Source organism: Protomyctophum bolini, assembly GCF_963924005.1.
Source record: "Protomyctophum bolini genome assembly, chromosome: 4".
NCBI lineage: Eukaryota > Metazoa > Chordata > Actinopteri > Myctophiformes > Myctophidae > Protomyctophum > Protomyctophum bolini.
In genome coordinates, this window is record NC_137865.1 from 37430203 (window position 1) to 37448683 (window position 18481).

Sequence of the window (18481 nt, forward strand, 5' to 3'; positions counted from 1 at the left end):
AGCCTCTCTGGTGTTATCAGCCATCAGGGTATTCCATCACTCCAACATCTAACCCTTGTTCTTCTCCTTCCCCGAGACAGCTTCACTGTCCAATCTGCCTCCATCACTCAATCTTCTCCTACTGCCTTGATTCAGCTCCAGGGGTGGACTTGTTTATTTATCCTGCACAGTATAGTCCTGTGTCCATTTAAAAGGTCACCTTTAAGTACTGTAAGTGAAAATGTCTTTGTTAAAATGTATTGTATTCTGATAGCAATCATGTATTCAACTAGATTAGGCCGGGGGCCACAACTGTAGAATGATTGACATTTTGTGGGTTCTCAAAATGCATTTTGTGCTCAAACACGAAAGATTTATGTGCATATAATACATGTCTGCACAGTGATGAGCATGTTAATATGTCTATATACAGGTATATGCTACCTTAGAATTGATGTAGACCTATTTGAAAGTGCATAAACATAATTGCCTTGACATTAATGACTGTCTCTTTTCTCCCCATGCAAAAGCCCTTGAAAATGATTGAATATGATTAAGGATTATTGTCATTATGGTATGCTCACTTTCTTTCCACAAGGAGGCGCTCCCTATAGTGTCTCTCTCCCGCTCTTGGGGAAACACATGCATTATGAGGCCAAGATACCATGAGCAGACGAATTTGGAACTGGAAATACTGTCAAATATCTTTGAGGGGTTCTCTCTCCTGATTGGATAAAATCCACAATTTATTACACTCTCAGAACGGAATAAAAACTGAGGAATTGTTGCCTGCTACTAATATTACTCATATAGTGATATTTGTATATTCGTTTTGACCAATAGGGGTGAACTGACATTAGTCTTAATTGAGACATATTAGCTGGATAAGTACAAATCTATCTTTGCTTAATGCATCCATCTTGTCACTTTCCTCCACTGAAGACCAAAGTTTTGCGTGGTTGTTATGTTTACATTATTGCTAATGTTCTAGTAATTAAGGGTTCAACGCTGAAGTGCAACCCTGTTGTTTTTGTGCTAATTCCTCTTCTTCTCCCTCTGCTGCAATTTTTTTATTCCCATGAGATGAGACCAGGCAGTGGCTGAAAGTTATGTGCATAATGAGTCGAATTTAAACAAAGATTTTCAACAGACATCCATCTATTCCAAAGCAAACAAAAAATAAAAGGGACCCATAAAATGTGTCCGCGGCCCACGAATGGGTTCCGACTTTGGGAAGTTTGTTTCGCAAGAGAATTCAACAAATTTGAACAAACACTGAAATATACCATTGTTGTTTCCACCATTGTCTTGCACAGTTTACTTCCCATCATTCATTACATTCAAAGGATATGTATGCTGATTGGCCCGGTTTGAATTTGAACTGGGAAATCACACTGGACGACAGTGACACCAGACCTCAGATTGCAACAGAGAACTTTTAGTTTTAGTTTTTTGTCAGGTGAAACCTGACTAATGACAGCTCATGAAATGTAAGCGACATAGTCATCAATGGAGTGACCTAGTCATCAATGGGAGTCCCACCCCATGCCGCCTAAACCAATGGGAGTCTGACCCGGTGACCCCTCTGGGCGATGCAATGACAGTTGGTCAACTCAACTCAACTGTCATTGCATCTCTGTATGTATTTATAATTAAATGTTACTGACGGCACAAGTGGGCAGCCAAATGCCTCTGGGCCCGCTGCACCAACGCAATTTCATTGTCTACATCACGTTAGTTACGCCCCTGCATTGTAACCGTTTGTGTGTGTGTGTGTGTGTGTGTGTGTGTGTGTGTGTGTGTGTGTGTGTGTGTGTGTGTGTGTGTGTGTGTGTGTGTGTGTGTGTGAACAGAAGAGGTCAAGAACATTCTTCAAATGTTTCAAATTAACATATTTTCACAAAACCTCGGCTCCCCAAAACAGACAAATATTTGGGTCGAAACCGTTAAAGGTCACAATCAAGGACAAGCTTAAAATGTCACAATTGGTCACATCTCAACAACACAGAAACGTAGAACGAGGTACGTATACGGTAGGGTTGGGGACAATATTAAAAGTATATGTCACGATTATTGTGGCAAAAATAATTGAGAATAACAATATTATCGCGATAATCAAAATATGCTTAAAACTTAAAATGCCACTTTTGTTTAACCACTTGAACCTCCAGCATCACTATTCTGGGGGGAATGTTCGCCAAAAATAGCAGATCTACTGTACCAAGCTCCCAACGCATTTGCAACGTGCTGTGAGCTTGTAGATCTGCTCTTTTTGGCCGTTATATCTACTATAGAAGGGTTTAACTCTCTGTGATACGATTATTGTGAGCCTTTTTTATCACGGTAAACGATATTAGCAATTATCATCCCATCCCTAGTATACAGACACCATCCCTATAGTATACAGACACAGAAAGAGGTGTTTCTCACCATTGTAGGAGAGGCGGGGCTTGCTTAGACACATGATGAAGTGAACTTCCATTTCATTGGATGCCACGGACTTGGAGCAGACAGGACACTTAAATCCTATTGGAAGAAAAGCAGAGAACAGGTCAGACCAAGTGTAGTAGACGAGGGGTCTAAAAGGCACAATTAAGCTTTTGCATCCAGCTATAGCACATTGGACAGCATTGGGTGATCTAATGAACATGCTGAAGTGATCTCTCTCTCATACTGACGTCACGTGCACCCAGTGCATGTAAATGAAGGAGCCGGACAGTTATAGCCTTCAGAGGAGTCTACTGACCTATTGACCCTCAAGAATGGCCAGTACGGTATACTGACCTATTCTGCCCATGGTGGCAGAATTACCGTACATGTGTGCACACATGTACATACTCTTACTGGAAACTGTCCAATAACAGTCACCACTGGCCTCCATGTTCATATACAGTACAAGGGCCGGACAGTTATAGCCCTGCAGAGGGGTTTGCTGACCTTTTGACCCTCAAGAATGTTCAGTATGGTACTTTCTGGCTGAGAACAGCAGTCACAGCATCAAGGGATACACACACACTGTCAATACTGACAGAATCTTTACTGGGAACTGTCCAATTCCAGAGTATTGGCCTTCGTGTTCATATACAAGAAAGTACACGATCCATTGACTTGTTTCCCGACAGACTCAGAGACTCAGTCCCATGGATACCTTGTACCATAAAGACTAGATTCCATTTCAGATGGATTAAGTGTCATCGTCACATCAGCTGGATTAAGTGTCATCGTCACAGATAACACCCTGACTTTGGATATGTCATAATGATGGAATGTTCCACTCAGTCATAGAAGCATTAATTCACAATTCCTTGACTTCACTTGGAAATATGACGTTCACTGTACATTAAATGTAATTATTGCAGATTGTGTGTTATGTGAAATCTAAAGCCATGATAAGTGCATGCGTACACTTTTCCCAAAATGAACTTCAAAGGAATTTTGCCTCACAACATGTTGACAACGTCTGGGAATGTCACAAGACATCTCAATGTCTCCATCTTGCAAAGAGAGTGACATACATGGTAACTGAGCCATGCATTGCACAACAAAGAGAGCTATATATTGAGGAGGCAGAGAGAAGCCAATCTAGGATCTACATCGGGGACGGAGGGGACGAAGGAGGATACCCCCAGGATAACGGATGAAGGGAGAGGAGAGAAACCAGAAGGATGTCTGATGAAAGGGTCTTGGCCACATCGCTACACAGACCAGCTCCCGACGCTCTGACCTGAGCGTCCCAGGCGATCCCAGGCAATACAAGGCACTACAACGAGAAGCTCAGGGGTTACCCGGACCAGCGATCCAACCCCTGCCGCTTGTTGCCTGCCACGCGACCTCTCTCCCTCAGAAGACAGACGACCCCAGTCTGCCTCTCTCTCAAAGCTCTCAACAAATCAACTCTCAGGAAAGTGATGCAATACATCAAGTTTCTAAGTTCATGGCAAAGAACATTATCTATCATATAGATATTTCATTATCATTTGATTTGTTTCTTATATTCTATTTGAACCTGCATTAACCCTTGTTTAATAATTCATTTGAATATTGTTCTTTTGAGTTTGTCTATAAGCTTAGGTGTGGAAATAAATTGATTCATTTTTAAACAAGTCTATTATTTGCTCAAGAGTTGAACTTACTGGTTTTTGACACATGCAAAGTAGGAAAGGCTATGTAATGGAAAAGATCTCTTACCTTCAGATACCATAGATTTATTAAGATAAAATAATAATTGATTATTTTATAATCTTTTTAATTATCTTATTAGTGGTTTAATTTAAGGGTTAAATACAAATCAATCTTGTGCTTATTCCTAAGCTCATTTCACTGGTGCCCCTTCTAAAATTCAGATTGATTTTGACTCTTGATTCTTAAACTTATAATTCATATTTAATATGAATTACACTGATATAAAATCTACAGGATTAAATATATAACTTCTTACATAATGGTGCCCCCTGTGAGGCCTACCTATTGTTGATTCAACATTCAACAATAGGATTTCAACCTTAAACCCTTGTTAAATCGGCTCCACACTATGACATGGAGGGAGGCCAATTTAACATCCTTGCTTTGCTGATGTGTCATCAACAAGTTGTTTTTCTTTTAGTAAGTTCAACTATGAGCAATTAAACCTTGTTAAGGTACATATTGGAACTTGACGTCATATCCAATTTCTTGACCTTAACAGCCTAAAAGATAATTGATCATTCAACAGGCAGTTGAAAGTCTTGCCTGACTGTCTTAGCCTGTGAAACTTAATACCTGTGCAGCTCCAGTTATTTTTGAGCCAAACTGAGTGCACAGATCCCTGCATGATACATATAGTGTAGACTCTACACTATCTTGAGAGCTTATGAGCCATTCATCATCCGACTCTATCCGAGTCTAACCGTCATCAATTTTGCGCAAAATCGAGTCAACGTGTGTTAAGTCCACTGACAGAGAAACGCAAACATAAGCTACTGTATGCTTAATGTTAAAATTCACATTATCGTGTGTTTAATCCACAATGTGTTTACATTAAAAACAGTCTAATTGCTTAATGTGCAAAGCCACCGTTAATCGTGTGTTAAAATCCACTTAACGTTGTGTAAAAGCGCAAACATAAGCTACTGTATGCTTAATGTTAAAATTCACATTATCGTGTGTTTAAATCCACAATGTGTTTACATTAAAAACAGTCTAATTGCTTAATGTGCAAAGCCACCGTTAATCGTGTGTTAAAATCCACTTAACGTCGTGTAAAGACGCAAAATAAGCAATGCGTTCATATTGTAATCCTTCAATATGATCCAATCTGGTTAAAGGGTCAAATAAACCACTGTAAATTAATAAATATAGGCACAGCTAACCTATTTATTATATGTTGGTTTATTTTGTATAAGTGAAGATAAGACAGATAGCCACTGCGCTCCTTGTACAAATTTGTTCATATTGTAATCCTTCAATATGATCCAATCTGGCTAAAGGATCTAATAAACCACTGTAAATTAATAAATATAGGCACAGCTAACCTATTTATTATATGTTGGTTTATTTTGTATAAGTGAAGATAAGACAGATAGCCACTGCGCTCCTTGTACAATTTGTTCATATTGTAATCCTTCAATATGATCCAATCTTCTTAAAAGAGACAGTACCACTGTAAATTAATAAATATAGGCATAGCTAAACCTATTTATTATATGTTGGTATATTTATATAAGTGAAGATAAGACAGATAGCAACTGCACTCCTTGTATTTAAAATTTTAATGATCGCTTCCCTTGCTCCTATAGTCTAAATTGCAAGTCAACGAAAGCTGATGTTAAAAATTAACCCTCTGATTCTCAGAGAAGAGGATGGACAGAATTTATGTGACAGCCACTGTCAACTAGCTATAAACACCCAAGTGTGCTTACATTCTTTCTAGTCACGTGACTCACTCTCCAGACGGCAAACCAACGACGCCATCTTGAGTGTACCACGCGTCCCTCTCAAGACTGCCATATTTTTGGCTGTCCCATTGTGTACGTGAGTGTTCTCCCCCTCCAGAGGAGGAGAGGTCTATTTTTGGTCTGGGACACCGAACCCCATAGACACACTCACCTACCACACGCACACGCACACACACACACTGCAAGAGACTTCCCTTTCTCTCTGCGGTGTCTGTGTTAGTCGGTGTGTTATTCTTAAAAATTATCAAAGTAATTGATTAGATCAATCTAACTCTTGCTTGTTGACCCTTCCAAATAATATTGCATTAGTGCAATTCTTTAACTAAAGGCCTATCATTTTTGTTGTGGTTAAATTACTTTTATCCTTGCTTAATTCTCTAATCAATCTCCCTGTGTTACAGAGACAAAAATGGCTGACGCCTTATCCCGGAATACCAATGTCATGGAATTGGTACAGTCTCTGTCACCTCTAGTGATGATGATTTTTATCACCGGATCATCATATCCTAAGGTCTTTCTTATAAAAGTACTTCATGTGCTAAGATTAGTCACAGAATTTGTACTTACAACACTTGATTCAAAACCATTAGAGAAAGCAACGCAGAATTACATTAATGATAATCCTAAAGATTTGAACCAATTTCCCTCTCCAGCTCTCAAATATAAATGTGATTTCACGTGCCCTTTGACACCAGAGAAGGAATGTCTAAAGCAGCCACATTTTGAAGTGGATGAGGTACAAAGTAACCAGACTACCAATGCCAGATTTATTTCTGCATTAAATATGGTACTGAACACGAACAAAAACCTTAAGGTCCAAATGGAAGATATACAAAAATCAATTACCTATTTTAATGTCGTCACTAAAGAGACAGTAGCTCAAATAGCTAAATTAAAACAAAGTATTGATTTAATTAAAAGTCAAAAGCATGAAAATGAACAACTTACGATTAAGAGTAATCAACAACAAGAATATATTATTTTACTTAAGGGACAGATTCCTAAACAGCCATTAAAACTTCCCAGGCTTGAAACTGAATCTGATCAAACTGATATTGAGTTGTTAAAAGATATTGACCTCTTTCGTAAAGGTATTTCAAAAGGAACCACAGGACAACAGATTCCTAAAAAGCCATTAAAACTCCCAGCTGTCAATTCTAAGATTCAGACAGGCCAGGCCCCCAAAACAGTCATTGAGGCCTTGGAAGTTTTACCCGACATACCAGATGTTTTACCTGACATCACAGTGTCTCTTCAAAGTGTCCCTTTTGAAAAAGTGACTACCGACTTATTAGACAAAATAGCACATCATATTCCCAGGTTTGAAACAGCATCTGACAATTGCGATATCGTTGGGTATTTAAGAGATATTGACTACTTTCTTAAAGGTTATTCAGATGTAACCACAGAACACAAAATCCAACTGATCGGCATGACCTCTGGCTCTGAGGTACGACGATTCATTGAACGTCAACCGTCCGATGCTATTGAAAACTATGATGCTCTGTCCCAGAGTCTCATTGGGGAATATGAAGTCCTTAGAGAGGGAATATCTGCCGCTCTTTCCTTAAAACAAAAGAAAGGTGAACGTCCTAGCACTTTCTATGGTCGTTTGCGGAGAGCTTGGTTCTCGGACCAGAACACTATTTATATGGAGGAAGATCAATCATTTAAATCATTCTTTCTCGAACAACTTGATACAAGCATCAGACCTAGTGTCCGAGACAACACGGACAGAAATATGTCCAGCAGTCAATTAAGAGCGGTCGCTGACCGAATTTATAATAATGATCTTATTGAGATGGCTTGGGAAAAGAATACCAATCAGTCTCACCCACAGGGAGGTCACAGCGATCCTGCAGTTGTGAGCTCACCTGTCTTATCCAGACGGAAAAGGAAAGCTTTGCTAAATTCTGATAAACAGCATAGGCCCAACTGTACCCCTGCGGAAAAATCCGTGAACTGGCGACTAAAGTCTGATGCGTGAATAAAGTCTATCCTCCCATGCTAAATTACTAGTGATAGTTCATAAATTAAAAGTAACCAATGGAATAAAACTAAAACCTGTGTTATTATGCTAATCAATACTTGGACTATAACCTATGTTATTTTTACCCTGTCAAATTGATTCACTGACAAAACATTTTAACTTGCATAAACCTGCAAACAATTATGCATTTGGGCTCCCTACGGTATGTCCTTAGATATACCAGAACAGCTGCTGGTATATTATGACAGGCATTCCAATTATTTTCATAATCAAGATATCATCAGTAACCTTTGACCTTTTTGATTATGAAAGGGGGGGTCTTTGCATATGCCTTTGGGGTCTTTGCATATACCTTTGTATATCTCCTTCAAAGGAGATATGCTGGTTAGCCCTAATCAAGTTAAAAGAAATAGCACAGTACTTCCAAAAACCAGTTTGTTACTCTGTCACTTAGAATTAATGCAAACTGAACGGAGTTAACTTTGTTTTGTTCTGTAACTCTGTTTTACAGACCGCGCGTCGAGACATCCACCATTGGGGGATGTAATTTTTATAAGCTGCTATTGGCTCTCAAGATATCTACCTATCGCCCAAAAAATATCAAATTTTTGCATATACCTTTGTGAATCTCCTTCAAAGGAAATATGCTGCTTTATTTTGATAAAATGAGTCCTTAAACTAGCACTAATCAATTTGCATATACCTTTGTGAATCTCCGTCAAAGGAGATATGCTGCTTTATTTTGTTAGAATCAGTCCTTAGACTAGCCCTAATCAAGAAAAAGAAAAAAGTAACACAGTATTTCCAAATACCACTTTGTTACTCCGTCACTTAGAATTAATGCAAACTGAACGGAGTTAACTTAGTTTTTCTGTAACTCTGTTTACAGACCGCGTGTCGAGACATCTGCCATTGGGGGATGTCAATTTTCTTTATAAGTTGCTATTGGCTCTCAAGATATCTACCTATCGCCTAAAATAGTCAACTTCATAGAGACCTTAATTGTTGTATGCACTGGTTAATAAGCTAGTAGCCTACAGGGTGGAAACTGATCAACCAGTCAATAGTACACTCAATATTAAACTATTACCTCCTACACTATGTCCCATAGGTCTCAAGTACTGAAATAGCCACCGGCCTGCATGCTGCATGTCCCCGGCTTTATCTAGTGTAGGAACCCCAAGGAATGAGGCGACATCATTAGTCCCCTCCCTATAGAAGTTTTGGGAAGAATTCTCAGCTTTGACCCAACCAGTCAACATAATTCCTTCCCTTCTTTTATTTATTTTCATTCCTTTCTTTTCTTTCTTTTATTCGAACTTAGTGTAGTCCTCCTATACTCCACTCTACACACAACTGTGGAAATAGGAAATCACCATTTCCTTATAGGATAGACCAACACTCAGAATAAAACCCCAGTATTGTTCATAATATACTGCATGCCTGGTTTTACTCTTTTAAAGAATTAAAGAATGAAAGCCTATGTCTACTTATAATCTCAGGAAGTTTTCATTAATGAAATTAAATTATGGATCAGTAGCATTATCATACTATAGGCGTAGCATAGAGATATGTTCTTATGCCATGAATTTGCTAACATGATCTATTGCTTCCCTGAGTTCATTGATTGTGCTTTTGTCAACTTAAGTTTCATAATCAAAACATCACCAGTAACCTTTGACCTTTTCATTATGAAATGGGGGATTTGTAGTAGACGAGGGGTCTAAAAGGCACAATTAAGCTTTTGCATCCAGCTATAGCACATTGGACAGCATTGGGTGATCTAATGAACATGCTGAAGTGATCTCTCTCTCATACTGACGTCACGTGCACCCAGTGCATGTAAATGAAGGAGCCGGACAGTTATAGCCTTCAGAGGAGTCTACTGACCTATTGACCCTCAAGAATGGCCAGTACGGTATACTGACCTATTCTGCCCATGGTGGCAGAATTACCGTACATGTGTGCACACATGTACATACTCTTACTGGAAACTGTCCAATAACAGTCACCACTGGCCTCCATGTTCATATACAGTACAAGGGCCGGACAGTTATAGCCCTGCAGAGGGGTTTGCTGACCTTTTGACCCTCAAGAATGTTCAGTATGGTACTTTCTGGCTGAGAACAGCAGTCACAGCATCAAGGGATACACACACACTGTCAATACTGACAGAATCTTTACTGGGAACTGTCCAATTCCAGAGTATTGGCCTTCGTGTTCATATACAAGAAAGTACACGATCCATTGACTTGTTTCCCGACAGACTCAGAGACTCAGTCCCATGGATACCTTGTACCATAAAGACTAGATTCCATTTCAGATGGATTAAGTGTCATCGTCACATCAGCTGGATTAAGTGTCATCGTCACAGATAACACCCTGACTTTGGATATGTCATAATGATGGAATGTTCCACTCAGTCATAGAAGCATTAATTCACAATTCCTTGACTTCACTTGGAAATATGACGTTCACTGTACATTAAATGTAATTATTGCAGATTGTGTGTTATGTGAAATCTAAAGCCATGATAAGTGCATGCGTACACTTTTCCCAAAATGAACTTCAAAGGAATTTTGCCTCACAACATGTTGACAACGTCTGGGAATGTCACAAGACATCTCAATGTCTCCATCTTGCAAAGAGAGTGACATACATGGTAACTGAGCCATGCATTGCACAACAAAGAGAGCTATATATTGAGGAGGCAGAGAGAAGCCAATCTAGGATCTACATCGGGGACGGAGGGGACGAAGGAGGATACCCCCAGGATAACGGATGAAGGGAGAGGAGAGAAACCAGAAGGATGTCTGATGAAAGGGTCTTGGCCACATCGCTACACAGACCAGCTCCCGACGCTCTGACCTGAGCGTCCCAGGCGATCCCAGGCAATACAAGGCACTACAACGAGAAGCTCAGGGGTTACCCGGACCAGCGATCCAACCCCTGCCGCTTGTTGCCTGCCACGCGACCTCTCTCCCTCAGAAGACAGACGACCCCAGTCTGCCTCTCTCTCAAAGCTCTCAACAAATCAACTCTCAGGAAAGTGATGCAATACATCAAGTTTCTAAGTTCATGGCAAAGAACATTATCTATCATATAGATATTTCATTATCATTTGATTTGTTTCTTATATTCTATTTGAACCTGCATTAACCCTTGTTTAATAATTCATTTGAATATTGTTCTTTTGAGTTTGTCTATAAGCTTAGGTGTGGAAATAAATTGATTCATTTTTAAACAAGTCTATTATTTGCTCAAGAGTTGAACTTACTGGTTTTTGACACATGCAAAGTAGGAAAGGCTATGTAATGGAAAAGATCTCTTACCTTCAGATACCATAGATTTATTAAGATAAAATAATAATTGATTATTTTATAATCTTTTTAATTATCTTATTAGTGGTTTAATTTAAGGGTTAAATACAAATCAATCTTGTGCTTATTCCTAAGCTCATTTCACTGGTGCCCCTTCTAAAATTCAGATTGATTTTGACTCTTGATTCTTAAACTTATAATTCATATTTAATATGAATTACACTGATATAAAATCTACAGGATTAAATATATAACTTCTTACACAAGCAACCAGTGAGGTACAGTATATGCTCACTGCTGATCATCGGCAGTGGAGCCGATAGGAGCAGCTCTTCACTGAAACCCAGTGTGGAAAGAAAAACACTGCTACTATATGGTATTTTTCCAGATATATATATTTTAAATCACACCCGTGTGAAGTAAGTGGTGCAACTCCGTGTGGGCGTCCCCGGGGTGGTCCCCGAAACTTCCAGACCCACAGGAACGTGCCCAGGGTGCCGGCCCGGTTCAGACGAGCCGATCCGCGTCCGAAACGGTCGAGAAATGACAGAGTTAACGTGAGGGGGTCCCCAGGGGGTCCCTATACTGTACAGTCACTGTACTGTACTGTCACACCCGAAATCATCATAGGGCCTATACAGTTAGTATGTGTGTGTGGTGTGTGTGTGTGTGTGTGTGTGTGTGTGTGTGTGTGTGTGTGTGTGTGTGTGTTAGGCTGCGCAACAGTGACCCTTTGTTGTGAAAACCAACAAAATGCTATTTTCGTGCTCAGACAGTCCCCGCCAGCCAGCCAGCCACCCACCCACCGACCCGAAGATACACAGAGCTCCGTAATGGAGTGGTTGCACCACTTAAAAAGTAAAGCTTCAATTTAGTATTCACTGTGTCCATTTAAAAAGTAATGGAACATTACCAAATGGCATACCATTCATTTACTTTACCAGGCAGTGTCAGGATTCACATGATGTGAGACAGCTCAAAATAATGTAGGCTAACCAAATTGACCTGTGTTTAATTAACTACAATAAGAATGTGTGTTAAAATTGCAATGTTAGAAATAATTGTAAACAGCTCTCTGGATACAGACCATAAATGCAATGTAATTTCCAGACTTTCTATTTAAGTGCAATTGCTATTAGGCTACAGTTATCTAATCATCAGAGCACAATATTGTGATTCCCATTTAATATTCCCATTTAGATATTTGTTTTTGAGGGGCACTAGCCCCTCCAATATCCAGCCTTTAGTGTATTTTCACAAACGTCCTACACAAACATTGATGTCAGTGTCTGAGCAAAGACATAGGCCTAGTGTCTATTTTACGTCATGATGATGTACGATGATAAGAGCGCCCCTCACTTCACACGGGTGGGATTTTTTAACCAAATAAAAGCATACGCAATGCATAAGTGTAGGCTAAATTTTGACAGTTGTGATGACATAATTAGGCTATCAATTATTAGAGATAATTTTGTCTGAGGTTTAAGACAAGCTCATAACTTTAACTTTAATGTTTATGAGCTTGTTGGCCGGCTATTTCCCCACCGACACGTAAGCTCTTTTTTAATGACGGCTCTACTCGGATCTCGGTACAATTCCGCGGACCTCGCTCAGACGAATCATTGCAAATGTACATGCACCACGTTGGGGACCGGTTCACCAGAATCGGGGACGACGACAATGTAGCATTAAAATAAACAGGGGACAGGACAGCAGGACAGCGCCCGTGCCATGCGAAGGTTTGTGGTGTTGCCGCGGGATGTTTTGACTGTCCTGTACCATGACAGCTCTTGCACAAAACTCTCTTGTTGGACGTCTGTAACGTCAAAACCAAAATAATGCCATATCCCCGAAGTGCCTGATCTCTTTGGGATTAAATTGTGCGGATTTAAGAAAGTTTCTTCGGGCTCCACAGACGCTATGCTTGCATCTGCTCCTCAGCTGCTGCTGACTTCTAGTATGATATCATTAGCATCAACGCACTGAACACAGCAGAGTAGACTGACTTTTTTTTGCACATGCACACTTCTGATTGGTTAGAATAGAGAGCACAGTACAGCCGTGTTGTAAATACTGGATCACACGCGCTCCGGGTTGAATATCATGATTAAAGAAATCGCAGCCTTTGCGATTTGCTAATCGCGTGGTTTCAAATCACAATTTCGGTTTGAAAACGATTAATCGTTCAGCCTTACTCTGTGTATATAATGGTGGAGCCCCACGGCAGCTTTAAACTTTCATCCGGTTGCTATGGCCACGCCCCGTCACCACCAGCTATGGGACGTAAAAACTCCTCTTAAAGTGAACGTGTATGAATGCTAATAGCTAGTCGGCAGAGAAAGAATTAAGTAAATTACTCCACTACAATTATTTTAAAACATTAGTTGGCTACTAGTTACTTTGTAGATTTTGATTGTTTGCGTGCGTGCGTATTAACCTTTTCCCTCTGCAGCAGGCCTCACTTTAAAAAAAACACTAAATCAGTTATCTCTATGCTGATTACTGTCCTGTGACTATACCTAGATATGGTTGTTTGTAGCGTGGGACTCCATCCAATCCCAGAGTCTGTGGCTTCTGAATCTGAACCAAACGTAACGAATCCAACATCGTATTCTTTGACACTTAGATTTTTGACACGCGGTTTAATCATACAATCTCCCTCTCTTTATCGCTCTGCTGTTTGAAAACATTTGAGCGGTTTGGGGTTGTCCCCTGGCGCCTGTGCTGTCGGGTTGTTGCATGGCCCATTAGCCCTAACTGTATTAGTTTAGCGCATAACGGCTAATTGGATCGAGCGCTGCTGGGCCTCATGAGTTGAGTTCACGTCACACTGGTGAAAAACAAGACAATGTGTCAAAACAGCAGTGGTGGAAAAACGTACTCAAATGTTTTGCTTACTGTTACAAGTAAAAAAAGTTAAAGTAGCCTACTCATTGTGCAGAATGTCCCATTTCAAGTTTTCAAATGTATACAAATCTTTTTGAATTGAATTTTCAAATGGCCTGAATTAAGTGGTTAATGTATGTTTTGTAATAATAATCAAAATCTATAATTAAGTAACTAGTGACAAGTACCGCACTGGGGGGACAGGGCCTTCTATGTTTCGGCCCCCAAACTCTGGAATGAACTCCATTAACCATCTCAGAGTTGCTCCCTCTCTCCTCTCCTTCAAAAACTCCCTCAAAACCCACCTCTTCAGGATAGCTTTCCCCAGCTGAGGCCTCGTTTATCCTTTTAACTTTTTAACCCTGTGCTGTTGTTGTATCTGTTATGTTTTGCTTTTTTTTCTTTTTCTTATTAAAGTCCGTTCCTAGTGTTCCTATGTAAAGCGCTTTGGGTATTTAGAAAAGCGCTATATAAATTTGAGCTATTATTATTATTATTATTATTAATAATAGGGAGTAGAAGTATAGGGAATTGGAAATACTCCAGTAAAGTACCTCAAGTACTACTTATTACTTAAGTACAGTACTTAAGTAAATGTATGTATAGTTACTACTTCCCAGTTTCCACCATGCACTGCAGATTGGCCTCATAGACTGCCATGCACTTACATTTTTACTAAGAGCCAAGCCATGCCTTTCAATTTGATCTCACTGTTGACTCCCAGAGCAAAGAGACAGGTAAATAACACGGTGACATTTAGAGGGGGAAATAACATTGCAATCCTCAAATGCAGCCATTGACGACTTAACCCATTTTGACCTGGGAACGATTCTGCAAATGTCTTCTAAATCCTGACTGTTTTCTTGAAAAAGCTATGTTTCTATGTCAGTCATTCTTTCTTTCTCAAACACTTTCATGTCACTTTTCACGATTCTTCAAAAATAGCAGACCTCGTAGCGCGCCACTCGGTCACTGTAAGGCAGAGAGTGTTCTGCCGGATGTGTCGGGCCAGAACTTCAGTCACATCCACCAGTTCATTAAGTATCCGTGGTTTTTACCGTAGCACAACAAAACAACTAAAATTGGAAGTGATGATACAAATAAACGAGCAGACAAAAGTGGAACTGGACCACTATAAAAAATTAAGCTGATTAATGGGTACTCTCTCCTGATTGGCTGCAATGTTATCACCTATACCTGAAAATGTATTTTCTGTTTAAAGACCGTAGGACGTGTACAAACGTTATATCTAATCCAACCGTTGCTTCCAGTTGACGTGTACACACGTCATAGCGCTTTTTTATTGATATAAAAAATAAAAAATTAGTATTTTGTTTTGGTTGGCCTCTCCTTCTGCTTCTACTCCTTGCTGTTCGTGCATGCGCACTGCCGTTCACTTCCTTGTTTACGGCTCAGAACGAATGCCTTCTTCATTTCTGACTTCAACAAGCCTCTCGTTTGGAATATTAATGCTTCTAGAGACTTTAGCGTGATCATCGCGAGGGAAGGCAGGGCTTTTCAGAGTAAAATCGCCCATATTTTAGTGCCTTTATTTTGAAGAAAATCCCGGCACTCAGAGCTGGAGAGACAGGGAGACCTCTGTTACTGAGCAAACTGAGCAAACAAAGAATATAGCGATTTAACGTTTTAACCTAAACATATCACTTACCCTACCTTTATTCAGAATACCGGTAATTAATTTAATAATTCAATGTTGAATCAATGAATCAATGTTGAAAAAAAATCTAATTCTTTCAACATTGATTCATCCAAAAAACACACTTTGAAAAGCAAATCGATAGAAATAATCGCCAAGAAAATGATCAATATTTGCAGCCCCACACACCGGTAATATAACCACATATCACTGCACACATCAACTCTGGCTTTTTCTCTCTCTCGTCATGAACACACCGAGTCACAGACACACATAATACCACCACCACCACCCAGCCCCCCAACCCCCCACCACACCCCCCATGGCAGCTGACCCACTTTTCCCCTGGCTGCTATTTTCAGACCCTCCATAGGGACGCAGGGAGGGATAGAGGAAATGAAATGAGTGAAAAAGAGGTGCAGAAGAAAGGTGACAGAGTTCAGGCATTCGAGGAGGAGAGATGTGGAGTGGTTATGATGCTACACGTGCTGGTGAGTCCAGTAGGGCAGTGGTTCCCAAAGTGGGGTCCGGGGACCCCCAGGGGTCCTTGAGGGAGTTCCAGGGGGTCCCCAGCTAAATGATAGTTTGGACCCTTATGGGTCTGTAACTCTCAGAGTTAAATTAACATTGATTTGAATATAAATTGGGGTCCCAGAGATAGAAATGCCATTAAATGGGGGTCCGTAGACTAATGTCAAACTAGGTGGTCCTTGAAATTGAACTGGTTGAGAATCACTGCTAGAGCCGTAAAAATCTTCTCTTATGGGGGTCCCTGTGTACTGTAACTTTGTTTTGTGCGTGTGTATGTCAACTGAACCCGGCGAGCACCACAAAAATTCCCTCATTTTATAAATTCAAGCGGCGCATAAGGTTAGATTGGTACAAAAATAAATCACTGGATTGGATCATGAATTAATTAAAGTGGTTTGTGTGTATATGAGAGAGAGAGAGAGAGAGAGAGAGAGAGAGAGAGAGCATGCAAGGAGTAGCATATACTCAAGGGGATCTGGTTTATGCTAAACTGGCAGTTTTCGCTTGACTCTGATTTCTTCTCTCAACCCTGAGTTACTGTCTTCAAGTCAAATTTGTTTCTTAAGCAACCTGCAAATGGTTAATTGACTGTAAATGTGTATAAGTGCAGTACGTGTACAGTACGTTTCATTTAACTCTCTCAAGAGTAAAATTATTGTTAAACATTTGCATAATCTATTTAATTTACAAGAAGTCTACACAATTAGAGAATAGAAAAATTGTTAACATTTGCCTGTTATCTCTCGTATAGTATCAATACAGCATGGGATTGTGGACAAAATCGTATCCAACGACAACATATTCTTCGTTTTAGGTCTTAGAGGTCTCATCAAAATTGGTGGTCCGTGGGTTAAATTTACAATTTTCAATTTAGGCATTTAGCAGACGCTCTTAATCCAGAGTGATTTACATTAAGCAAGAACAAAAAAGCATGGGAATACATCACATAAAACATTTATCATGAAACATGCGTAAGCTAAGAAAGTAACAGTGGAATATCTATATAATGAAACTATACATGTAAACTATACATCTATACTACTATGCTATACATCTGTACTATGACTACATACAATGCAATTATAGTGCTGTCTACAAAACATGCTATAAGTCTGTATCAAATGCTATCTAAGTCTACAGAAATGCTATCTAAGGGGGTTAAATGCGGAATCAATAATGGATCCTTGATATGAAAAGGGTTGAAGACCACTGTCTTAGAGCATGGGCTCGAAGCGTCACTCTGTAACTGCAAAGTTAAAAATAACTGACAAACGGAGATATAGCGTGCGGTAACTCGACCCTTTTTTATTTGATATCGGTTCACTTCGGGGTCAGCAGCACCTGCCTTCAAGAGGTCGGATGTGCATCACATATTTACTACTTGTAATGTATGCATGCATTCTCACTCTCTCACACACACGCAAGCAAGCACGCACACACACATGCACGCAGGCATGCACGCACGCACACACACACACACACACACACACACACACACACACACACACACACACACACACACACACACACACACACACACACACACACACACACACACACACACACACACACACACACACACACACACACACACACACACACACACACACACACACACACACACACACACACACAACTTGTGTGACTAAGCAGTAACAACTGTCAGTGACCAAGCAAGGCTGAGTAGAAACCGCTGTAGAATTGTCCCGTGCCGTTCTACTCACCCTCACTCAGCACAATCACACGCACACAAAATAATGTATTATACTGTATGTATGGTACATACAGTGTGTGTGTGTGTGTGTGTGTGTGTGTGTGTGTGTGTGTGTGTGTGTGTGTGTGTGTGTGTGTGTGTGTGTGTGTGTGTGTGTGCATGCATGCGTGCGTGCGTGCGTGCGTGTGGGAGAGAGAGAGAGAGAGAGAGATTTGTTCTCCTTAGCCCGACTCTTCCATTCCATTCTTACAACATTTAATAATCAATATACACTGACTGTGTGGTCGTGCATAATTGTGGCTCTTCATTCACTGCATCAAGTAACCGTACTACTCTGTATTGCATGTCTTTTTCTCAACCTTTATCGTATGCCATAATGTCTACAGTTGCTAATACAGATAATGTGTGGATCAGAAAAAAACTAACGAAACTTTAATTTCCGCCTCAGTTACTATATCATCTCAGAGACTC

At 40.1% G+C, this 18481-nt stretch overlaps 1 protein-coding gene across 4 annotated transcripts in view; it reads right to left on the reverse strand.

Moving 5' to 3' along the window:
- znrf1 (zinc and ring finger 1) overlaps nt 1–18481 on the reverse strand; it is a 68769-nt gene that overhangs the window by 13697 nt on the left and 36591 nt on the right. For 3 of the 4 annotated variants that reach the window (XR_013963919.1, XM_080761114.1, XM_080761113.1), the window contains one exon: nt 2410–2505. The exons of the other annotated variant lie outside the window; for it this stretch is intronic. Coding sequence is in view for 2 of the 3 variants with exons in the window: in XM_080761114.1 (XP_080617240.1) it covers nt 2410–2505 (96 nt within the window). In the remaining variant the exon portion in view is untranslated. The remainder of the gene's footprint in view (nt 1–2409; nt 2506–18481) is intronic. 4 annotated transcript variants of the gene reach the window in all.